At 40.8% G+C, this 21,349-nt stretch overlaps 1 protein-coding gene across 1 annotated transcript in view; it reads right to left on the reverse strand.

The window, feature by feature from the left end:
- The window catches only part of LOC105342786 (tyramine beta-hydroxylase), a 266,828-nt gene extending 257,571 nt beyond the window's left edge, over window positions 1–9,257 (reverse strand). The window contains exon 1 of the mRNA XM_066082821.1: window positions 9,121–9,257. Coding sequence (XP_065938893.1) covers window positions 9,121–9,128 — 8 coding nt within the window. The 5' untranslated portion in view covers window positions 9,129–9,257. The remainder of the gene's footprint in view (window positions 1–9,120) is intronic.
- Between the last annotated feature and the right edge of the window lie 12,092 nt (window positions 9,258–21,349).

The raw sequence follows: 21,349 nt of genomic DNA on the forward strand, positions 1-21,349 counted from the left end.
AGATCCTTGATCCGCTTTTTTTTGTATGATCGCTTTAATTTGTGTAGCGACGTTAAAAAGGAGCGAATAGAGAATCTGATTTCAATTAGATTGTATCTGACCGTTGAAAAAGGCTGTGAAATGTAAATACTAAACTATATGCTGTCATTAGGCAGTAATACCCGCACCAAGTGTTTGCCCCTAAATAACACTGTTTTGTACCAGTTTAATTAAAAATGAAGGTCACATGCAAACTCCGGTAATACATCTAAAAATTATAATTTTCATAACTGAAGGATGAGATCCTATCCCATATGATAATACACATGAGCAGCACTTTTTGTGCAATTTGGGGTTGAACTGTTTGCATTGAATTTTTCATTTAATCAATAATCTTAACATTTCATGTCATAGAAAGTATAACGGTCTATATAATTATTACAAACAAAATTAAAAATTAAATTATGCCCCCTCCCCGTGGCGGTTGCCGGTTTTAGATTTGCTTCTGTGTGCCTACATGTACATCATCGTGTGCACAGATTTAGAGAAGGGGTGGAAGTGAGGGGTCCAGACCAACCCCCCCCCCCCCAATGAAAATTAATTTATATCAATTGTAAAATTACCAAAAATAAACATTGAACCCCAATGCTCTTACAGACATGTAAACGCACTAACCCACTGCGCTTCAATGTTAGGTAACATTATTTTGGGGGGTAAATATTTAATTAATGTTTAATATACTTATTGTTTATCTCAATAGGAAGTATACATCACAATATGCAGGTGTCCTGCACCACCTTAAAGCTGTTATTTACCTAATAAAATAGTGCAAGTGGATTTAAAGAATAGGTCATAAAAATACATGCATGTTACAAATAACTGATCTTTGTCTGAAGTTACGTACACAACACAGGTCTGCAGGTATCATTAGCAGGTACTAATTTTACCAAGCATTTCAATTAAATGGTTCACGCGTATACATACATGTCTGTGTTTTCCATATGCAGAACAGGATTAGTTAAGATCAGCTTAAGGAATTCATTATCGTGTTTTAATTGGATTATCATTATGATGCTGACCAATATAGGTAAGCATAATACATGTAGTAGCAGTAGCACAATATAATGAGATGCCAGCATACATAAGTTCTACTTTCACTTTCTAAATGTGATCTCCCTTTGACAGCATACTGTATAATCATCTTTTAATATTTAGATAAGCTTATCATCATTACCTATCCAATCGCATTTGTAAAGTTTCTGTCATTTTAGTTGCAGTAGTTATTTTTTTCATTGGTCAGACTTGCACTATTTCACAGTTCATAGGGGGTCCAGGGGTCTAACAAAGTTGACACCATAAACCATCCTGGGCCCAAAGCTGGTACATGCTCAGAGACTTTCATGGGATTTTAAGAGAATTCTGAAAAAAAGATTGATTGATCATTTTGTTTAGTAATAGATTATCCATTTACTTTCATATAACTTAATTGCTTGAATTGTGATATCTTGTATGTCCATGTAAACATCTTTTTTATCATGAATTTGTTTATGCATTTTTTTATTTAAAGAACGATATATGATATGAGTTAAAATTGGCCCCCATAATTCCCCATTTTTTAAAGTGTTTCGGGTACAAAAAATTGTAACATTGTTCTTTTTATTTGCACTCGCTGACAGTACATGACGTCAGAAGTAACGATATTTATTTTTTAATTCAATCAAAATCAGTCAAAAAGTGACATTTTTCCTATCTTTTTTTCGAATGGGAAATAAAAAGCAATGCTTTGAACAAAGACAAATTTTTGTCGTCACTTATTAGTCTTGGCTAGGCATATTTCTAATTATAATGTTTGTTTGTTCAAACATGCGCTCGATGTTTTCTTTTTTTTTTTTTAACTGTTTGAAAACAAGCTGTTTTATGCTAAAAATGCAAAAATAGCGGGAAAAAGTAATTTTTAAGATGTCATATTTCTAAACTGTGGGTACTTGAATTAAAATTACTGCACATACTCTATTGTCTGATAAACAGATATCTATGTTCCTGTTTTCGCTGATATATTTTGTGTCATAACCAGAAGAAAAGAGAGGTTGTCCTTTGTCATCGAGAATACTTTGTTTCTTTTTTGAGTCTGACTATCGCACAACTTTTGTTTGTTTATCATGATCACTCTCCATGATAACCAGGAGGTCACCAGAGGAGGCACAACAGATATTGAGAGGTATCCACCCCCTGAAGTTTGATCAATGTCTTTATCTTTTTATTCTTCACAATGTTTACAGTTTTCTCATTGTAATCAGTATAAACTAGATCCCCACTTCTTTTCACTGTTATGTCCCATGGATCGTTCCCTGACTGGGTTTGGCCTGACTTCTTTTGTTCTCCCCGAAAGTTGTATCTTATCATTTTGTTGGCACCACATGTCCATATATCTTCATCGTTCAGACAAGACACACTGCGTAGTCTTAATGCTCCATATTCTGTGTTTATGTGTGTGATGATCCGTGGTACATCAATGATCGGTCCGTCAGGGGGAGAGGAGAGTAATGAAGTTTTTCTGTTTTGATAGATGACGCTGACAGAGAACCAAACTGTTGATAAATATTTCTTTATTGGTTTTCTGAGGAATAAAAAGTGGTAAGGAAACTTCAAAATTAGGTGGCAATGTTCTGAATTCAGCATTCCTGGATGTGTAGGCAGATACAAGACTCCATCATTGGAATTAAGTAACTTCCTCAGATCTGCAATGCTCTTTATGAGTTCAAAGATTGTGTGTGTAATTTCATCTTCCTGTTTATTTACGACAGACAGGTGTTTGAAGCTCGTTTCAATAAAATCTGACTTCAGTTTCTGGATCACCGTGTCTATTTCTATAGTATATATAATATTGTTGAATGTTTTGACATTTAGGAGAGGAATCCTTCTTTTCAATTGGCAGCACTTTGTGTTCTCTGGATAGATCAGAGAGATGTTTCCCTACACTGGCTTTACATAGATGTATGTGACAAATGTCACAGTACATAGGGGCAACTGGGGTCTCACATCGCAACACGTCCTGGGCCAAACGCGTGTCCATGCTCACATACGTTGATGGGATTTTAATAGAATTCAAGAAAGAAAAATTGATTAGCTAGTTCAGGTATCAATTTTTAATTAATTTTATTGAAACATAGTTGTATGAATTGTAATATTTTGCAAGTATACATGAGTAGTTTTCCTGCTAATAACCTAATCTATGCATTTTTCTACTAATTTAAAGTTTCCTAAAACACATATTAAAATACTATTTCTTGATCACTAAATACTTATTTCAAAACAAATCTTAACAATCCAACATGGCGATTACGATATTTTTCTTCCTGGTCTTGTTGGCCTGTGATCATTACGTAAAAAAAACTTCTAACCTTTGCTTCTTCCCTTTACAATTTCCGATAGTGAAGTAGTTTAATTGCTGCTTTATACTTGCATACTTGATTGCACACCTGAAACTCGTGGACGACGTGTATTATTCCTTTCTTGATCATAGCCATTTTTGCATTTATTTCTTGTTTAATGTTCATATTCTGTTACATGAGGTAAATAATGGATTATTTTGTAAATTTGATGTAAGTATTATCATGGTTTGGAAAAAGTACATACAACTATGATAATTTTATCGCGACCCAGTAAATCGGCGATGCAAGATGAACGTTCACACAGGTGTGATCTCTACTTTGAAAAGTACCTTTAAGAGTTCTGCTGCTTATATAGGGATTGTAGGGAAAGCGGCTATGAAAGAGAAATATTACTGGCAGACAATGCTTTTTATTTTGATTTGAAAATATTTTACAAATATGTATTTATGTATCATGTACACAGTGTACACAACATTATCTGGTCAGACAGTACACAACATTAACTCTGCACAACAGTACACAACATTACCTGTAGATTACATTACCTTAACAGACAATAGACAAAAGAAGCTTCGAATGACACGGTTTGTATGCATTTCAACTCTGTCTTCCATTTTAAGTCAGATATGTTTCTTTTAGTCTTAGTTGTAAAACAAGGAGGAAATCAATTTAATCAAACAACTAAATGTGCGGTTTGATGGAAGAAATACATAAGGAAAATCAAGCAGTTAAAAACTCTTAAATCAAGGTTAAAAGAAGCAAAATTCAATCTGAAAAGGTGAGGTTTTGGAGCTGCATTATTGATATATGCAGAAATTAATGGACACGTTTGTAAGTGAAATTGTGATCTGTGCCATGCGGGGTTTAAATTAGTAACAATTTTCTACTCTCAGTGAGGTTAAACCCAAAACCACGTTTTTCTCTCTATTTTATTTCTTGTCTCTGTTGTATCTCACTTTAATACTAACTAATACAATGCAACCTATTGGCTATCTGTTGTCTGACTAAACCTCTTTCTCTCTATGTTCAGATGCACCTTTTGATATAATATAATATATAAATGTGATATCTATTTGATTATAACTTTAAAGTTCACCAAAAAAAATGTGATATCTTTTTAATTATAACTTTAAAATGAAACCTTCCTTGTCAAATTCAATAAATCAGCTTATGTTATATCATAGTATTGGAACTAAAACCCACTTTTATTATTTCAAAACGAATAAAAATCCTCGGATTTTTTAAAACATCTTTCGAAAAACAAAATTGTCAGAATTGAACAAAACAAAATAACACTCAGCAGACCGTTTCCCCGCTCAGGGCCTACCTAGAACAATTCATTGTATTGTATGTATATCTGTCCCGATATAACAAACCCCTTAATTAAAAAAAATTGGTATTACACACTCAATTATTTCAAACATTCTGAAATATGCTTTTCAAAACTGAATAATTGTCTATTTTCTACAAAAGATATACTTATCATATAAAGTCATACTCATTTATATTCACTTTGTCAATTGTTCTTTGAATATCCTCTAAGATTTAAGAGAGAGAGAGAGAGAGAGAGAGAGAGAGAGAGAGAGAGAGAGAGAGAGAGAGAGAGAGAGAGAGAGCAATGTATGATGGTACTTTTTCTTGACATGTTCTAATCTTAAAATCAGTCATATTTACTGTCATTATTTTATAATTGGCATTAGTCTGTTAGTGAAATTAATACACGTACAGATCAAATTAGTCTTTTATTATTTAAAACATGTACTTAGTAGTTCCCGTGGATATCTGTGGAGTTCAAATTCATTATCTGACCGCAAAAATGTTGACATAATGCGACCACTTATATTTTCAGTGCTTAAGCGCCATTGTCTCAGAATTTGATGAATTAATGCGTGATTTTAAGTGGACTGGACGTTACGCGCTCATTCCGAGCGTGAGAGATACTGGTAATTTATGAGGGAGATATTGATTATTTATATGTCTACCAGCATATGTACCGGTGTTGTATAGCAGTTTTTCCCCCATAGTAGCTTCCCCCCCCCCGGAAAACCTACTATATAGTAGCCTTTCCCCCCGGGGGGAAAAGCTACTATATAGTAGCTTTTCCCCCATAGTAGGGTTTCTCCCTCACTTTTATGGTTCAGATTTTATAAAAAATATTTATGGAAATCCAGTAAGGATTAAAATCAATGTTTCTACACTCCCAGGTTGCATACATATATATCTGCATTCATCTGTACAGGTTAAGTTTCGTGTTGCCGATTTATTATTTTTATAGACAATGGTGAAAGTTGAACATGTGTGTAATGAAATTACACATACAACTTAATTTAGGTAATTTAATGAAAATTTTTTTACAAGTTATACAATTGAAATTGTATTAAACGAGAATGTTTTAAGAATTTCTTGATAAATTTATCAGACTGTTTGTCTGTTTGTGAAAATTTCATCCACGCTAAACCTCTGTGTTAGAGAAATTTTATTTCCGATCGATGTTCCAGAGCCCGATTTTTAAAATCCTATTATAATAATTATAGTGCATATTCTTTAGGGTCCAATGTCTCATAAACTAGAGATGACTATATCACCATATTTTTATAGTGGCAGTGGTTTACCACTTGAAGATGACTCTGAAAATTTCAGCTCTAAGGGTAGGGGCCCTTGATGTTTCAGGTCCCGATGATTAAAACCCCATTATAATGATTGAATAGTGTTCTATAAGTGGGGACCCGAATCTCAAATTCTAGAGATGACCAATTAACCATATTGTCACAGTGATAGTGGTATACCACTAGTAGATGACACCGAAAATTTAAGCCCCCATGCAGGGTAGGAGCCTTTGTTGTTTTCGAGCCCGATGTTTGAAATCCAATTACATGTATAAAGAATATGTATTTTTTAGGGCCCCATATCTCAAAAACTATAGATGACCACATGAACCTATTGCTACAGTCATTTAAAAGTAAAAATATCATTTAAAAATACACAATCTCATATATATTTCTTTATCAAAATCTTATTTTTTTAATTTACGAACAATTTTTTTTAAAAAGGTACGCGGGTAAAATTCATTATTCTTCAAAACATTTAATCAATTCATAAGATGACTAATGATATAATAAATAATTAGATAAATAAATCAATGAACTTTTATTCATAAAAGGAGAAACCGAAAATCAAAAATAAATAACCAACCTAAGCGCATATACGACTTTTTTACTTGTTAGTTGATTAGAAGAACAAGCTTATATTTAAAAAAGTCAACTCATCACAATATATGTGTTGGTTGTTTTTTGTTTTGTTTTTTAATTACCCATGTTTAATTGTTCGAAGAAATAATATGGTACACAAGTAAATCTTTATTGCAAAAATATGAAACAAATAGTATAATTTTTTTTTAGGTAATTGAATCGTATATCTTGATTTACATAGCATCGTTTTCAAAATTGTTTATTTATAAATCACGTTGCAAACTTAAAAGTGAAAAAAATTAGCAAGTGGTGAGTGACAATATAAACATAAAGTTAGTTCATGCTCCATTTCACATTTTCCAAAGTAACCAGCAAAGATACCGACATTGTTCTGGTTGTGAAGACATTTCATTGTTTTTTGAAATGTTTACATCATAATATCTCGTGTTTCGTAGAAATGTGCTTAAAAATATGAATATGCGTAACTTTAAAACGAAATGGAAAACATTAACTTTACACATGCTTTTAATACATAATTAAAATACCCCTTAACCATGATTTAGAACCCCATCAATCAAAGTAAAACTAAAACATTTCAGTTTCTCATCATATCATTACATCCTTTCTCCTGTTTGATATTTAGAAGAAGAAATATATAATTGTTTTTAAGAGCGTCAATTCTAACGGTATTAATTTAAAATTGATAGCCTTTTGGACGAAGGGAGTAATACATTTCCACTTTTTATTCCATTCCTCTACAAAATTAAGTTAAGATTGGTCAGTTAGTTCCCTGGGAGAAGCTTATACATTGATGGTAATACATTGGAAAATTAAATTTCCAAATCGGCGTATTTTCACTCAAATGTGTTCTCACGTGTTCAGAACGCCGAAGTCAAAACTGTAGATAAGCATCAATTAGATGAAAAAAGATTCGAGGTATTATGAAATCCGTGTAAAAGGTGTTCCAAAAAGGGGTGAGAACAGGTAAAATAAACGATGATGACACATGCATGTTATGAAGGCGCATGCCTTAGTTCATATTTGGGGTTGAAAAACTATTCTATGTATTAATAAATGCCATAATTTTCCTTTTTTATGAGAAATTAATATATCAATTATTGCAAATTATTGCCACGAATGATCCGCCATATACATGGCCGGAATGTAAAAAAAGGGGAAAATCCACTATATAGTAGGTTTTCCGTGGGGGTAATCTGGCTATAAAAAGGGGAAAAGCCCACTATATAGTCAGCTTTCCCTGGGGGAAAAACTGCTATATAGCCATTTTTCCGGGGGGAAGAACTGCTATATAGCCATTTTTCCGGGGGGAAAGATGGCTAGGGGGAAAAGGCACTATATAACACCGGTCGCGTACTGATTAACCTTATATTGTTTGGTTTGGTTTGTTTGGTTTTTTTCTAATAAATTTACTGTACAGAAGGAAGTATGTGACAATATTATTGACCTCATTTACTTTTGGTTTATATAATTAAAATTTTCTATAAATGCACTACTATCCCCCCCCCCCCTCGCGTCTTTTTACATAATATTATTATTTTCCTTTTAATCCGATGTGAAAAGATATATGATGTACTCCTTATCTGTTTTTTGCATAATATTTTAACAACAGAGAAGAAAATATGAAACATAAGATAAACTCTCTCTCTCTCTCTCTCTCTCTCTCTCTCTCTCTCTCTCTCTCTCTCTCTCTCTCTGAGTCTCTTTCCTCTTTCAAATCATGAATATATAATCAACTACTAAGTATATAACATTATAGTTACACTTATAGAATAACGTTATTATACGTATAGATTAACAACAAAACAGAATCGAATATAGCAATCAGTTTTAACATGATGCATATTTTAATACAAGAAGATCGTCCCATCATCACTGCACGGCATTCCGATGCATTCAATTTAATCTTATCTTTGAATGTTTCACTGAGAACGAAGTCAGTGCACACTGTACACCGGAATAGAAGCAGACGACGAAGATGAATACTTAATTGAAGATCATTTTCGATCAGTGTTGAATTGTATAAAGATCTCTATATGAACTGGTTGAGCATGGAAGAATTCGCAGAAACATAATTCATCTATGAAACACGCGGCCTTTATTAATTTTGAATCAGAATATTGATTAGTTCTCAAAAAAACATGGAAGATTTTTTTCCTGATAAAGTTAAAATAGATAAAGCTAGTGGAGTTTGCATGGCGTCGATTCTTAGAACTATTCAACTTTTTTTTTTACACACATGTATTATATGGATAGCGTTATTGTTCTATCGTACTTGATTTATGGATAAAGGCAAATGTTGCGAATAAACTCACACATATGTTGAGGCGTGAATGTAATTTTGATGGTCAGAAAGGGGTGGGGTCTTTTATAGCCAATATTTCTCTTCCAGTTCTCATGGACTACAACCTTGAAAGTGTGTGGGGGAGAGGGGGTGCATAAAAAATATTGAACTTAAATATTTAATTAATCGAAGCTATCTGTATGTCTCACGATTTATCTTAAATGGATTAATGGACCAAGATATCGTTAAATCTACTCACCCAATCATTTTAGCCGCCTCAGTATATCGCTATAATTACACACCGGACATAAAAACTAGTGACGGATATAACACGGACACTGTCTGTCCCAGTACATCGTGATGTTGTGGATATAACACGGACACTGTCTGTCCCAGTATACCGTGATACCGTCTGTCCCAGTACACCGTGTTGTTGTGGATAAAACACGGACACTATATGTCCCAGTACATCGTGATGTTGTGGATATAACACGGACACTGTCTGTCCCAGTACATCGTGATTGTGAGGGTATAACACGGACACTGTCTGTCCCAGTATACCGTGATACCGTCTGTCCCAGTACACCGTGTTGTTGTGGATAAAACACGGACACTATATGTACCAGTACATCGTGTTGTTGTGGATAAAACACGGACACTATATGTCCCAGTACATCGTGATGTTGTGGATATAACACGGACACTGTCTGTCCCAGTACATCGTGATGTTGTGGATATAACACGGACACTGTCTGACCCAGTACATTGTGATGTTGTGGATATAACATGGACACTGTCTGTCCCAGTACATCGTGATGTTGTGGATATAACACGGACACTGTCTGTCCCAGTACATCGTGATGTTGTGGATATAACACGGACACTGTCTGTCCCAGTACATCGTGATGTTGTGGATATAACACGGACACTGTCTGTCCCAGTACATCGTGATGTTGTGGATATAACACGGACACTGTCTGCCCAGTACACCGTGATGTTGTGCTCACATAGCGGACGACGGTAAAATACCAGCAGTGGGGGCGGGGACAACGATAGGAGCGCGTGTGATGATGCAACTCACGATAGCTCGGCTATACAAACAGGGCCCACTGTAGAAATCATATTTATTTTTGGAAGCATATCCAAGCAAAAAAAAAAAACAAAATTCAAAGATGATTTGACGTACAGATGTGTATAGGTTGGTTGCATTTGGGAAGGGGTTTGTATCTTTATGTAGAATCAATTTTAGAGGTAACAATATATTCTAATTGTAATATACGTGAAATAAACGAAACCACATATATACCCCCGAAAAACAAAGCCCAACCGTGACACCAATAACTTAGTTTAAAATTCCAAAATTGCATGCACATAAAATTCAGAAATATTATACACGTGCTTTATTTATTTCTAAAGATTAACAATTTTCATGATGAGGCAATATATATTAGATATGAAAGGGTTGTATTGAACAATATATATGGCGTAATTTTCTGAATGGGGCAAATACTGTTGTGTCGTATTTTATGGCATACATGCATAAGCTTTGTTAAAATATAAATAAGATTATTCTAACCGTTCGCTGTTTAAATTTATTGTATTCCTATACATATAAACAAAATAAACGTATATGAGTTTCGTAAATAGTGTTTCAGACTCCCAGGACTTTATTCATTTTTTTTAAATTAAATTTTCCTGATAGGACATATTTCTAATTTAATTTATACATTCATTGCACAAAATTGCCTCAAACAAACATTTTTTTTTAAAAATCAGATATAAAATCAATATATAGAATGTGTGTGTTGCATCTCTGGTGCGCATTCTCTAGACTCTTCAATTATAATCGGGATCGTAATGCATAAAAATGTTGGTGTCTGCTGCAGAGGTATAGAATAGGGTACTTTTTATATCCCATAACCAGGCACTATAACCAGGATGTGCGCATGCGTGAACCAACTTTCCATCGGGATCGGTAAACGATTGGGAGGAAATTCGAAAGCTATTTGGAGGAACTTCGAACTGATATATGTGCAATTTAAAAATGCGATTTTTATATGAAAAATATGATCAGAAGTGATAAAAATGTTATGTACATTAGATTTTACACCAAAAAATTTAATAAATAATTGAGAGAACAATCAAAATCAATGTTACAGGAAAACAACAGGCACTTAGCATCGGAGGGGGGGGGGGTGTTTGAATGGGGGCAGGGACAGGGGGACGGGACTGCCCCCCTCCAGCACACGTTTTCTTGCAGCAACTATTTTTCTTGAATTTACTTATAAAAAAGTAAATTAACATACAGTTGCACCCCCCCCCCCCCATGTTTTTGGGACCATGTAAAATGTGAAATGAAAGAGAGGAAATAAACTGTGAAATTGAAGTTAAAGGTACACTTAGCCCCCTACCCCCACGGATTAGGATTTTCAATTATTTAAAAAGTATTTTTGAGTTAGTTTTTTTTTCAAGGCAAGATTGGATGAGTTTGCCCTCAACCCACTTTGCTACGATGCTAGGTGCCTGAACAAAATATCATGGTTTCATTACATGTATGCTAGTATAAAGACTTTATGTAAACCAATATTATCTCGTGCATTGTTCCTTTCACCAGGTTCTACAAACACCTTAGTCCAAAATAAATAAAAAAATCCAAGACTAGGAGGGGAAAAAAGGAGAAATCTATTTTCCTTTTTTTTTTACTCAGGACCTATTTTGTTGGGGGGGGGGGATTTGGGGTGAACAGGTCACTGACCCCTTGTAGATCTACCCATGACCTATCACCAGGGTCTGTATACACATAACCAGGGTCAGTATACCCATCACCATGGTCTCCAGGGTCAGAGTACGTATCACCAGAGTCTGTGTGCCATTCACCAGAGTCTGTACACCCATAACCAGGGTCAGTATACCCATCACCAGGGTCTTCATACCTATCACCAGGGTCAGAGTACGCATCACCAGAGTTTGTGTGCCCATCACCATTGTCTGTTTACCCATAACCAGGGCCAGTATACCCATCACCAGGGTCTCCATACCTATCACCAGGGTCAGAGTACGTATCACCAGAGTTTGTGTGCCCATAACCAGGGTCTGTATACCCATCACCAGGGTCTCCATACCTATCACCAGGGTCAGAGTACGTATCACCAGAGTTTGTGTGCCCATCACCATTGTCTGTTTACCCATAACCAGGGCCAGTATACCCATCACCAGGGTCTCCATACCTATCACCAGGGTCAGAGTACGTATCACCAGAGTTTGTGTGCCCATCACCAGAGTCTGTACACCCATAACCAGGGTCAGATTACCCATCACCAGGGTCTCCATACCTATCACCAGGGTCAGAGTACGTATCACCAGAATCTCTGTGCCCATCACCAGAGTCTGTACACCCATAACCAGGGCCAGTATACCCATCATCAGGGTCTCCATACCTATCACCAGGGTCAGAGTACGTCTCACCAGAATCTGTGTACCCATCACCAGAGTCTGTACACCAATAACCAGGGTCAGTATACCCATCATCAGGGTCTCCATACCTATCACCAGGGTCAGAGTACGTATCACCAGAGTCTGTGTGCCCATCACCAGGGTATGTATACTCATAATAAGGGGCAGTATACCCATCACCAGGGTCTCCATACCTATCACCAGGGTCAGAGTACGTATCACCAGAGTCAGTGTGCCTATCACCAGAGTCTGTATACTCATAATCAGGGCCAGTATGCCCATCAACAGGGTCCCATACCTATCACCAGGGTCAGAGTACGTATCACCAGAGTTTGTGTGCCCATAACCAGGGTCTGTATACCCATCACCAGGGTCTCCATACCTATCACCAGGGTCAGAGTACGTATCACCAGAATCTGTGTGCCCATCACCAGAGTCTGTACACCCGTAATCAGGGCCAGTATACCCATCACCAGGGTCTCCATACCTATCACCAGGGTCAGAGTATGTATCACCAGAATCAGCGTGCCCATCACCAGGGTCTGTACACCCATAACCAGGGCCAGTATACCCATCACCAGGGTCTTCATACCTATCACCAGGGTCAGAGTGCGTATCACCAGAGTCTGTGTGCCCATCACCAAAGTCTGTACACCCATAACCAGGGTCAGTATACCCATCACCAGGGTCTCCATACCTATCACCAGGGTCAGAGTACGTCTCACCAGAATCTGTGTGCCTATCACCAGGGTCTGTACACCCATGACCAGGGTCAGTATACCCATCACCAGGGTCTCCAGGGTCTCCAGGGTCAATGTACGTATCACCAAAGTCTGTGTCAGTCACCAGAGTCTGTACACTCATGACCAGGGTTAGTATACCCATCATCAGGGTCTCCATACCTATCACCAGGGTCAGTGTACGTATCGGCAGAGTCTGTGTGCCCATCACCAGGGTCTGTACGCCCATAACCAGGGTCAGTATACCCATCACCAGGGTCTCCATACCTATCACCAGGAACAGAGTACGTATCACCAGAGTCTCTGTGCCTATCACCAGGGTCTGTACACCCATAACCAGGGCCAGTATACCCATCACCAGGGTCTCCATACCTATCACCAGGGTCATTATATCCATCATTACTGTTTGTGTGCCCAACAAAGGGGTCTGTACACCCATCACCAGGGTCAGTATACCAATCACCCGGGTCTGTACACCCATAACCAGGGTCAGTATACCCATCACCAGAGTCTTATATCTATCACCAGGTTCAGAGTGCGTATCACCAGAGTCCCATAACCAGGGTCAGTATACCCATCACCAGGGTATGTACACCCATAACCAGGGTCAGTATATCCATCACCAGGGTCTCCATACCTATCACCAGGGTCAGAGTACGTATCACCAGAGTCTGTGTGCCTATCACCAGGGTATGTACACCCATGACCAGGGTCAGTATACCCATCACCAGGGTCTCCAGGGTCAATGTACGTATCACCAGAGTCTGTGTGCCAGTCACCAGAGTCTGTACACTCATGACCAGGGTTAATATACCCATCATCAGGGTCTCCATAGCTATCACCAGGGTCAGTGTACGTATCACCAGAGTCTGTGTGCCCATCACCAGGGTCTGTACGCCCATGACTAGGGTCAGTATACCCATCACCAGGGTCTCCAGGGTCAATGTACGTATCACCAGAGTCTGTGTGTCAGTCACCAGAGTCTGTACACTCATGACCAGGGTTAGTATACCCATCATCAGGGTCTCCATAGCTATCACCAGGGTCAGTGTACGTATCACCAGAGTCTGTGTGCCCATCACCAGGGTCTGTACGCCCATGACCAGGGTCAGTATACCCATCACCAGGGTCTCCAGGGTCAATGTACGTATCACCAGAGTCTGTGTGTCAGTCACCAGAGTCTGTACACTCATGACCAGGGTTAGTATACCCATCATCAGAGTCTCCATAGCTATCACCAGGGTCAGTGTACGTATCACCAGAGTCTGTGTGCCCATCACCAGGGTCTGTACGCCCATAACCAGGGTCAGTATACCCATCACCAGGGTCTCCATACCTATCACCAGGGACAGAGTACGTATCACCAGAGTCTCTGTGCCTATCACAAGGTTCTGTACACCAATAACCAGGGCCAGTATACCCATCACCAGGGTCTCCATACCTATCACCAGGGTCATTATATCCATCACTAGTGTTTGTGTGCCAAACAACGGGGTCTGTACACCAATCACCACGGTCAGTGTACCAATCACCCGGGTCTGTACACCCATAACCAGAGTCAGTATATCCATCACCAGGGTCTTCATATCTATCACCAGGTTCAGAGTACGTGTCACCAGAGTCTGTGTGTCAGTCACCAGAGTCTGTACACTCATGACCAGGGTTAGTATACCCATCACGAGGGTCTCCATACCTATCACTAAGGTCAGAGTGCGTATCACCAGAGTCTGTGTGCCCATCGCCAGGGTCTGTACGCCAATAACCAGGGTCAGTATACCCATCACCAGGGTCTTCATATCTATCACCAGGTTCAGAGTGCGTATCACCAGAGTCCCATAACCAGGGTCAGTATACCCATCACCAGGGTATGTACACCCATAACCAGGGTCAGTATATCCATCACCAGGGTCTCCATACCTATCACCAGGGTCAGAGTACGTATCACCAGAGTCTGTGTGCCTATCACCAGGGTTTGTACACCCATTACCAGGGTCAGTATACCCATCACCAGGGTCTCCAGGGTCAATGTGCGTATCACCAGAGTCTGTGTGCCAGTCACCAGAGTCTGTACACTCATGACCACGGTTAATATACCCATCATCAGGGTCTCCATAGCTATCACCAGGGTCAGTGTACGTATCACCAGAGTCTGTGTGCCCATCACCAGGGTCTGTACGCCCATGACTAGGGTCAGTATACCCATCACCAGGGTCTCCAGGGTCAATGTACGTATCACCAGAGTCTGTGTGTCAGTCACCAGAGTCTGTACACTCATGACCAGGGTTAGTATACCCATCATCAGGGTCTCCATAGCTATCACCAGGGTCAGTGTACGTATCACCAGAGTCTGTGTGCCCATCACCAGGGTCTGTACGCCCATGACCAGGGTCAGTATACCCATCACCAGGGTCTCCATACCTATCACCAGGGTCATTATATCCATCACTAGAGTTTGTGTGCCCAACAACGGGGTCTGTACACCCATCACCAGGGTCAGTATACCAATCACCAGAGTCTGTACACCCTTAACCAGGGTCAGTATACCCATCACCAGGGTATGTACACCCATAACCAGGGTCAGTATACCAATCACCAGGGTATGTACACCCATAACCAGGGTCAGCATACCCATCACCAGGGTCTCACTACCTATCACCAGGGTCAGAGTACGTATCACCAGAGTCTATGTGCTCATGACCAGGGTCTGTACATCCGTAGCCAAAGTCAGCATACCCATCACCAGGGTCTCACTACCTATCACCAGGGTCAGAGTACGTATCACCAGAGTCTATGTGCTCATGACCAGGGTCTGTACATCCGTAGCCAAAGTCAGTATACCCATCACCAGGGTCTCAATACCTATCACCAGGGTCATAATGCCTGTCACCAGAGTCAGAGTACGTATCACCAGAACTGTAAACATATCACCTGGGTCATTATACCTTTTAGTAGGGTCAGTGTTCGTAGTACTAGGGTTTGTGTGCCCATTATCATGGTCTGTATATTCATAACAAAGGTCAGTTTACCCTTCACCAGGGTCTTAATACTTTTCACCAGGATAGTGTACGCATCAATAGGGTCTGTGTGCCCATCACCAGGGTCAGTATACCTAACACAACAGTCAGTGCACTTATCATTAGGGTTTGTATATCCATTACCTGAGTCAGGTAATACTGACCCTGTTGATAAGTAGAGTGACCCTGGTGATAGGTATACTGATCCTGGTGAAGATTACACATACCTTGGTGATACGTACACTCATGATCCTTGTGATAGGTATACTGATGGTGATGGTTATACTTACCCTGGTTATAGATTTTGAGATTCTGGTGTTACGTATGCTGACCTTATAATATCTACACTTTTGTGTATACCGAGTCTGGTGATGGATACATACTCACCCCTGTGATGGCCTACAGACCCTTGTGATACGTACACTGACTCTGTCGATAGGTATACTGACCCTGGTGATAGAGAATGTGATAGATATACTGGTGATAAATGTTCTGACTCTTGTGATAGGTATACTGACCTTGGAGATGGGACCTCAGACCCACGGATGCGTACACTGACACGGCCGTTAGGTAAACTAACTCTGGTGATAAGTAATAGGTACAGTTATCCTGGTGAAAGTCTACTGATCAAAGTAATGGATGTACAAACCCTGATGATAAGTGCACTGACTGTTGTGATAGATATACTGACCCTAATGATGGGCACACAGACCCTATTGATTCGTAAACTATTCCTGGTGATAAGTATTTTAGACCCTGGTGATGGGCATACTGGCCCTGGTTATGGGTGTACAGACTCTGGTGATGGGCACACAGACTCTGGTGATACGTACTCTGACCCTGGTGATTGGTATGATGACCCTGGTGATGGGTATACTGACACTGGTTATGGGTGTACAGACTCTGGTGATGGGCACACAGACTCTGGTGATACGTACTCTGACCCTGGTGATACGTATGGAGACCCTGGTGATGGGTATACTGACCCTGGTTATGGGTGTACAGACTCTGGTGACTGACACACAGACTCTGGTGATACGTACTCTGACCCTGGAGACCCTGGTGATGTGTAACTGACCCTGGTAATGTGTATACAGACCCTGGTGATAGGTCATGGATAAATCTATTAGGGGTCAGTGACATGTTCACCCCTTATACCCCCCTCCCCCAAACAAATTAGCTCCTGAGTAAAAGAAAAAAATATAGATTTCACCCTCTCCCCCTCCTTGTCTTGGATATTTTATTGTTGGTTATGTGTATACTGACACTTGTGATGGGCACACAGACTCTAGTGATACGTACACTGACCCTGGTGATAGCTATGGAGACCCTGATGATGGGTATTCTAACCCTGGTCATGAGTGTACAGACTCTGGTGACAGACACACAGACTCTGGTGATACGTACTCTGACCCCGGAGACCCTGGTGATGGGTATACTGACCCTGGTCATGGGTGTACAGACCCTGATGATAGGCACACAGACTCTGGTGATACGTACTCTAACCCTGGTGATAGGTATGGAGACCCTGGTGATGGGTATACTGGCCCTGGTTATGGGTGTACAGACTCTGGTGATGGGCACACAGACTCTGGTGATACGTACTCTGACCCTGGTGATAGGTATGAAGACCCTGGTGATGGGTATACTGGCCCTGGTTATGGGTGTACAGACTCTGGTTAAGGGCACACAGACTCTGGTGATACGTACTCTGACCCTGGTGATAGGTATGGAGACCCTGGTGATGGGTATACTGGCCCTGTTATGGGTATACAGACCCTGGTGATGGGCACACAGACTCTGGTGATACGTACTCTGACCCTGGTGATAGGTATGAAGACCCTGGTGATGGGTATACTGGCCCTGGTTATGGGTGTACAGACTCTGGTGAAGGGCACACAGACTCTGGTGATACGTACTTTGACCCTGGTGATAGGTATGGAGACCCTGGTGATGGGTATACTGGCCCTGGTTATGGGTGTACAGACCCTGGTGAAGGGCACACAGACTCTGGTGATACGTTCTCTGACCCTGGTGATAGGTATGGAGACCCTGGTGATGGGTATACTGACCCTGGTTATGGGTGTACAGACTCTGGTGATGGGCACACAGACTCTGGTGATACGTACTCTGACCCTGGTGATAGGTATGGAGACCCTGGTGATGGGTATACTGACCCTGGTTATGGGTATACAGACCCTGGTGATGGGCACACAAACTCTGGTGACACGTACTCTGACCCTGGTGATAGGTATGGAGACCCTGGTGATGGGTGCACTGGCCCTGGTTATGGGTGTAAAGACTCTGTTGATGGGCACACAGACTCTGGTGATACGTACTCTGACCCTGGTGATAGGTATGGAGACCCTGGTGATGGGTATACTGACCCTGGTTATGGGTGTACAGACTCTGGTGATGGGCACACAGACTCTGGTGATACGTACTCTGACCCTGGTGATAGGTATGGAGACCCTGGTGATGGGTATACTGACCCTGGTTATGGGTATCCAGACCCTGGTGATGGGCACACAAACTCTGGTGACACGTACTCTGACCCTGGTGATAGGTATGGAGACCCTGGTGATGGGTATACTGACCCTGGTTATGGGTGTACAGACTCTGGTGATGGGCACACAGACTCTGGTGATACGTACTCTGACCCTGGTGATAGGTATGGACACCCTGGTGATGGGTATACTGACCCTGGTTATGGGTGTACAGACTCTGGTGATGGGCACACAGATTCTGGTGTTACGTACTCTGACCCTGGTGATAGGTATGGAGACCCTGGTGATGGGTATACTGGCCCTGGTTATGGGTGTACAGACTCTGGTGATGGGCACACAAACTCTGGTGACACGTACTCTGACCCTGGTGATAGGTATGGAGACCCTGGTGATGGGTATACTGGCCCTGGTTATGGGTGTACAGACTCTGGTGATGGGCATACAGACTCTGGTGATACGTACTCTGACCCTGGTGATAGGTATGAAGACCCTGGTGATGGGTATACTGGCCCTGGTTATGGGTGTACAGACTCTGGTGAAGGGCACACAGACTCTGGTGACACGTACTCTGACCCTGGTGATAGGTATGGAGACCTTGTGATGGGTATACTGGCCCTGGTTATGGGTGTACAGACTCTGGTGATGGGCACACAGACTCTGGTGACACGTACTCTGACCCTGGTGATAGGTATGGAGACCCTGGTGATGGGTATACTGACCCTGGTCATGGGTATCCAGACCCTGGTGATGGGCACACAAACTCTGGAGACACGTACTCTGACCCTGGTGATAGGTATGGAGACCCTGGTGATGGGTATACTGGCCCTGGTTATGGGTGTACAGACCCTGGTGATGGGCACACAAACTCTGGTGACACGTACTCTGATCCTGGTGATAGGTATGGAGACCCTGGTGATGGGTATACTGGCCCTGTTATGGGTGTACAGACTCTGGTGATGGGCACACAGACTCTGGTGATACGTACTCTGACCCTGGTGATAGGTATGGAGACCCTGGTGATGGGTATACTGGCCCTGTTATGGGTATACAGACCCTGGTGATGGGCACACAGACTCTGGTGATACGTACTCTGACCCTGGTGATAGGTATGAAGACCCTGGTGATGGGTATACTGGCCCTGGTTATGGGTGTACAGACTCTGGTGAAGGGCACACAGACTCTGGTGATACGTACTTTGACCCTGGTGATAGGTATGGAGACCCTGGTGATGGGTATACTGGCCCTGGTTATGGGTGTACAGACCCTGGTGAAGGGCACACAGACTCTGGTGATACGTTCTCTGACCCTGGTGATAGGTATGGAGACCCTGGTGATGGGTATACTGACCCTGGTTATGGGTGTACAGACTCTGGTGATGGGCACACAGACTCTGGTGATACGGACTCTGACCCTGGTGATAGGTATGGAGACCCTGGTGATGGGTATACTAGCCCTGGTTATGGGTGTACAGACTCTGGTGATGGGCACACAGACTCTGGTGATACGTACTCTGACCCTGGAGACCATGATGATGGGTATACTGACCCTGGTTATGTGTATACAGACCCTGGTGATAGGTCATGGGTAGATCTTTAAGGGGTCAGTGACCTGTTCACCCCTAATACCCCCCCCCCCCCCCAACAAAATAGCTCCTGAGTAAAAAAAAAAGGAAAATAGATTTCTTCTTTCTTCCCCTCCTAGTCTTGGATTTTTTATTTATTTTGGACTAAGGTGTTTGTAGAACCTGGTGAATGGAACAATGCACGAGATAATATTGGTTTACATAAAGTCTTTATACTAGCATACATGTAATGAAACCATGATATTTTGTTCAGGCACCTAGCATCGTAGCAAAGTGGGTTGAGGGCAAACTCATCCAATCTTGCCTTGAAAAAAAAACTAACTCAAAAATACTTTTTAAATAATTGAAAATCCTAATCCGTGGGGGTAGGGGGCTAAGTGTACCTTTAACTTCAATTTCACAGTTTATTTCCTCTCTTTCATTTCACATTTTACATGGTCCCAAAAACATAGGGGGGGGGGGGTGCAACTGTATGTTAATTTACTTTTTTATAAGTAAATTCAAGAAAAATAGTTGCTGCAAGAAAACGTGTGCTGGAGGGGGGCAGTCCCGTCCCCCTGTCCCTGCCCCCATTCAAACACCCCCCCCCCCCCCTCCGATGCTAAGTGCCTGTTGTTTTCCTGTAACATTGATTTTGATTGTTCTCTCAATTATTTATTAAATTTTTTGGTGTAAAATCTAATGTACATAACATTTTTATCACTTCTGATCATATTTTTCATATAAAAATCGCATTTTTAAATTGCACATATATCAGTTCGAAGTTCCTCCAAATAGCTTTCGAATTTCCTCCCAATCGTTTACCGATCCCGATGGAAAGTTGGTTCACGCATGCGCACATCCTGGTTATAGTGCCTGGTTATGGGATATAAAAAGTACCCTATTCTATACCTCAAATGAGGCCATGAGGTCTACAGACGAACAAGAAAAAGTTTGATTTCAGGTATTACGAAACATCCGTTAAATAAGTTCTTTGGAATATTTTCTCAAGTACAGATTTATAATGGCAGTACTCTGGTGAAAATTTATTTCAATCATTTATATTAAAGAAACAAATAGCACAGGAGTTTGAATTTTTATCAATAAAGCCAAAAAACTTACTTTATTGACTGACCCATGAGCTATGCGTAAGCAATAGAAATCACATTTTTCATTCAATCCGGCACATCGTATTTTAATCAATTCGAAACCT

Source organism: Magallana gigas, chromosome 4 (genome assembly GCF_963853765.1).
Source record: "Magallana gigas chromosome 4, xbMagGiga1.1, whole genome shotgun sequence".
Taxonomy (NCBI): Eukaryota; Metazoa; Mollusca; class Bivalvia; order Ostreida; family Ostreidae; genus Magallana; species Magallana gigas.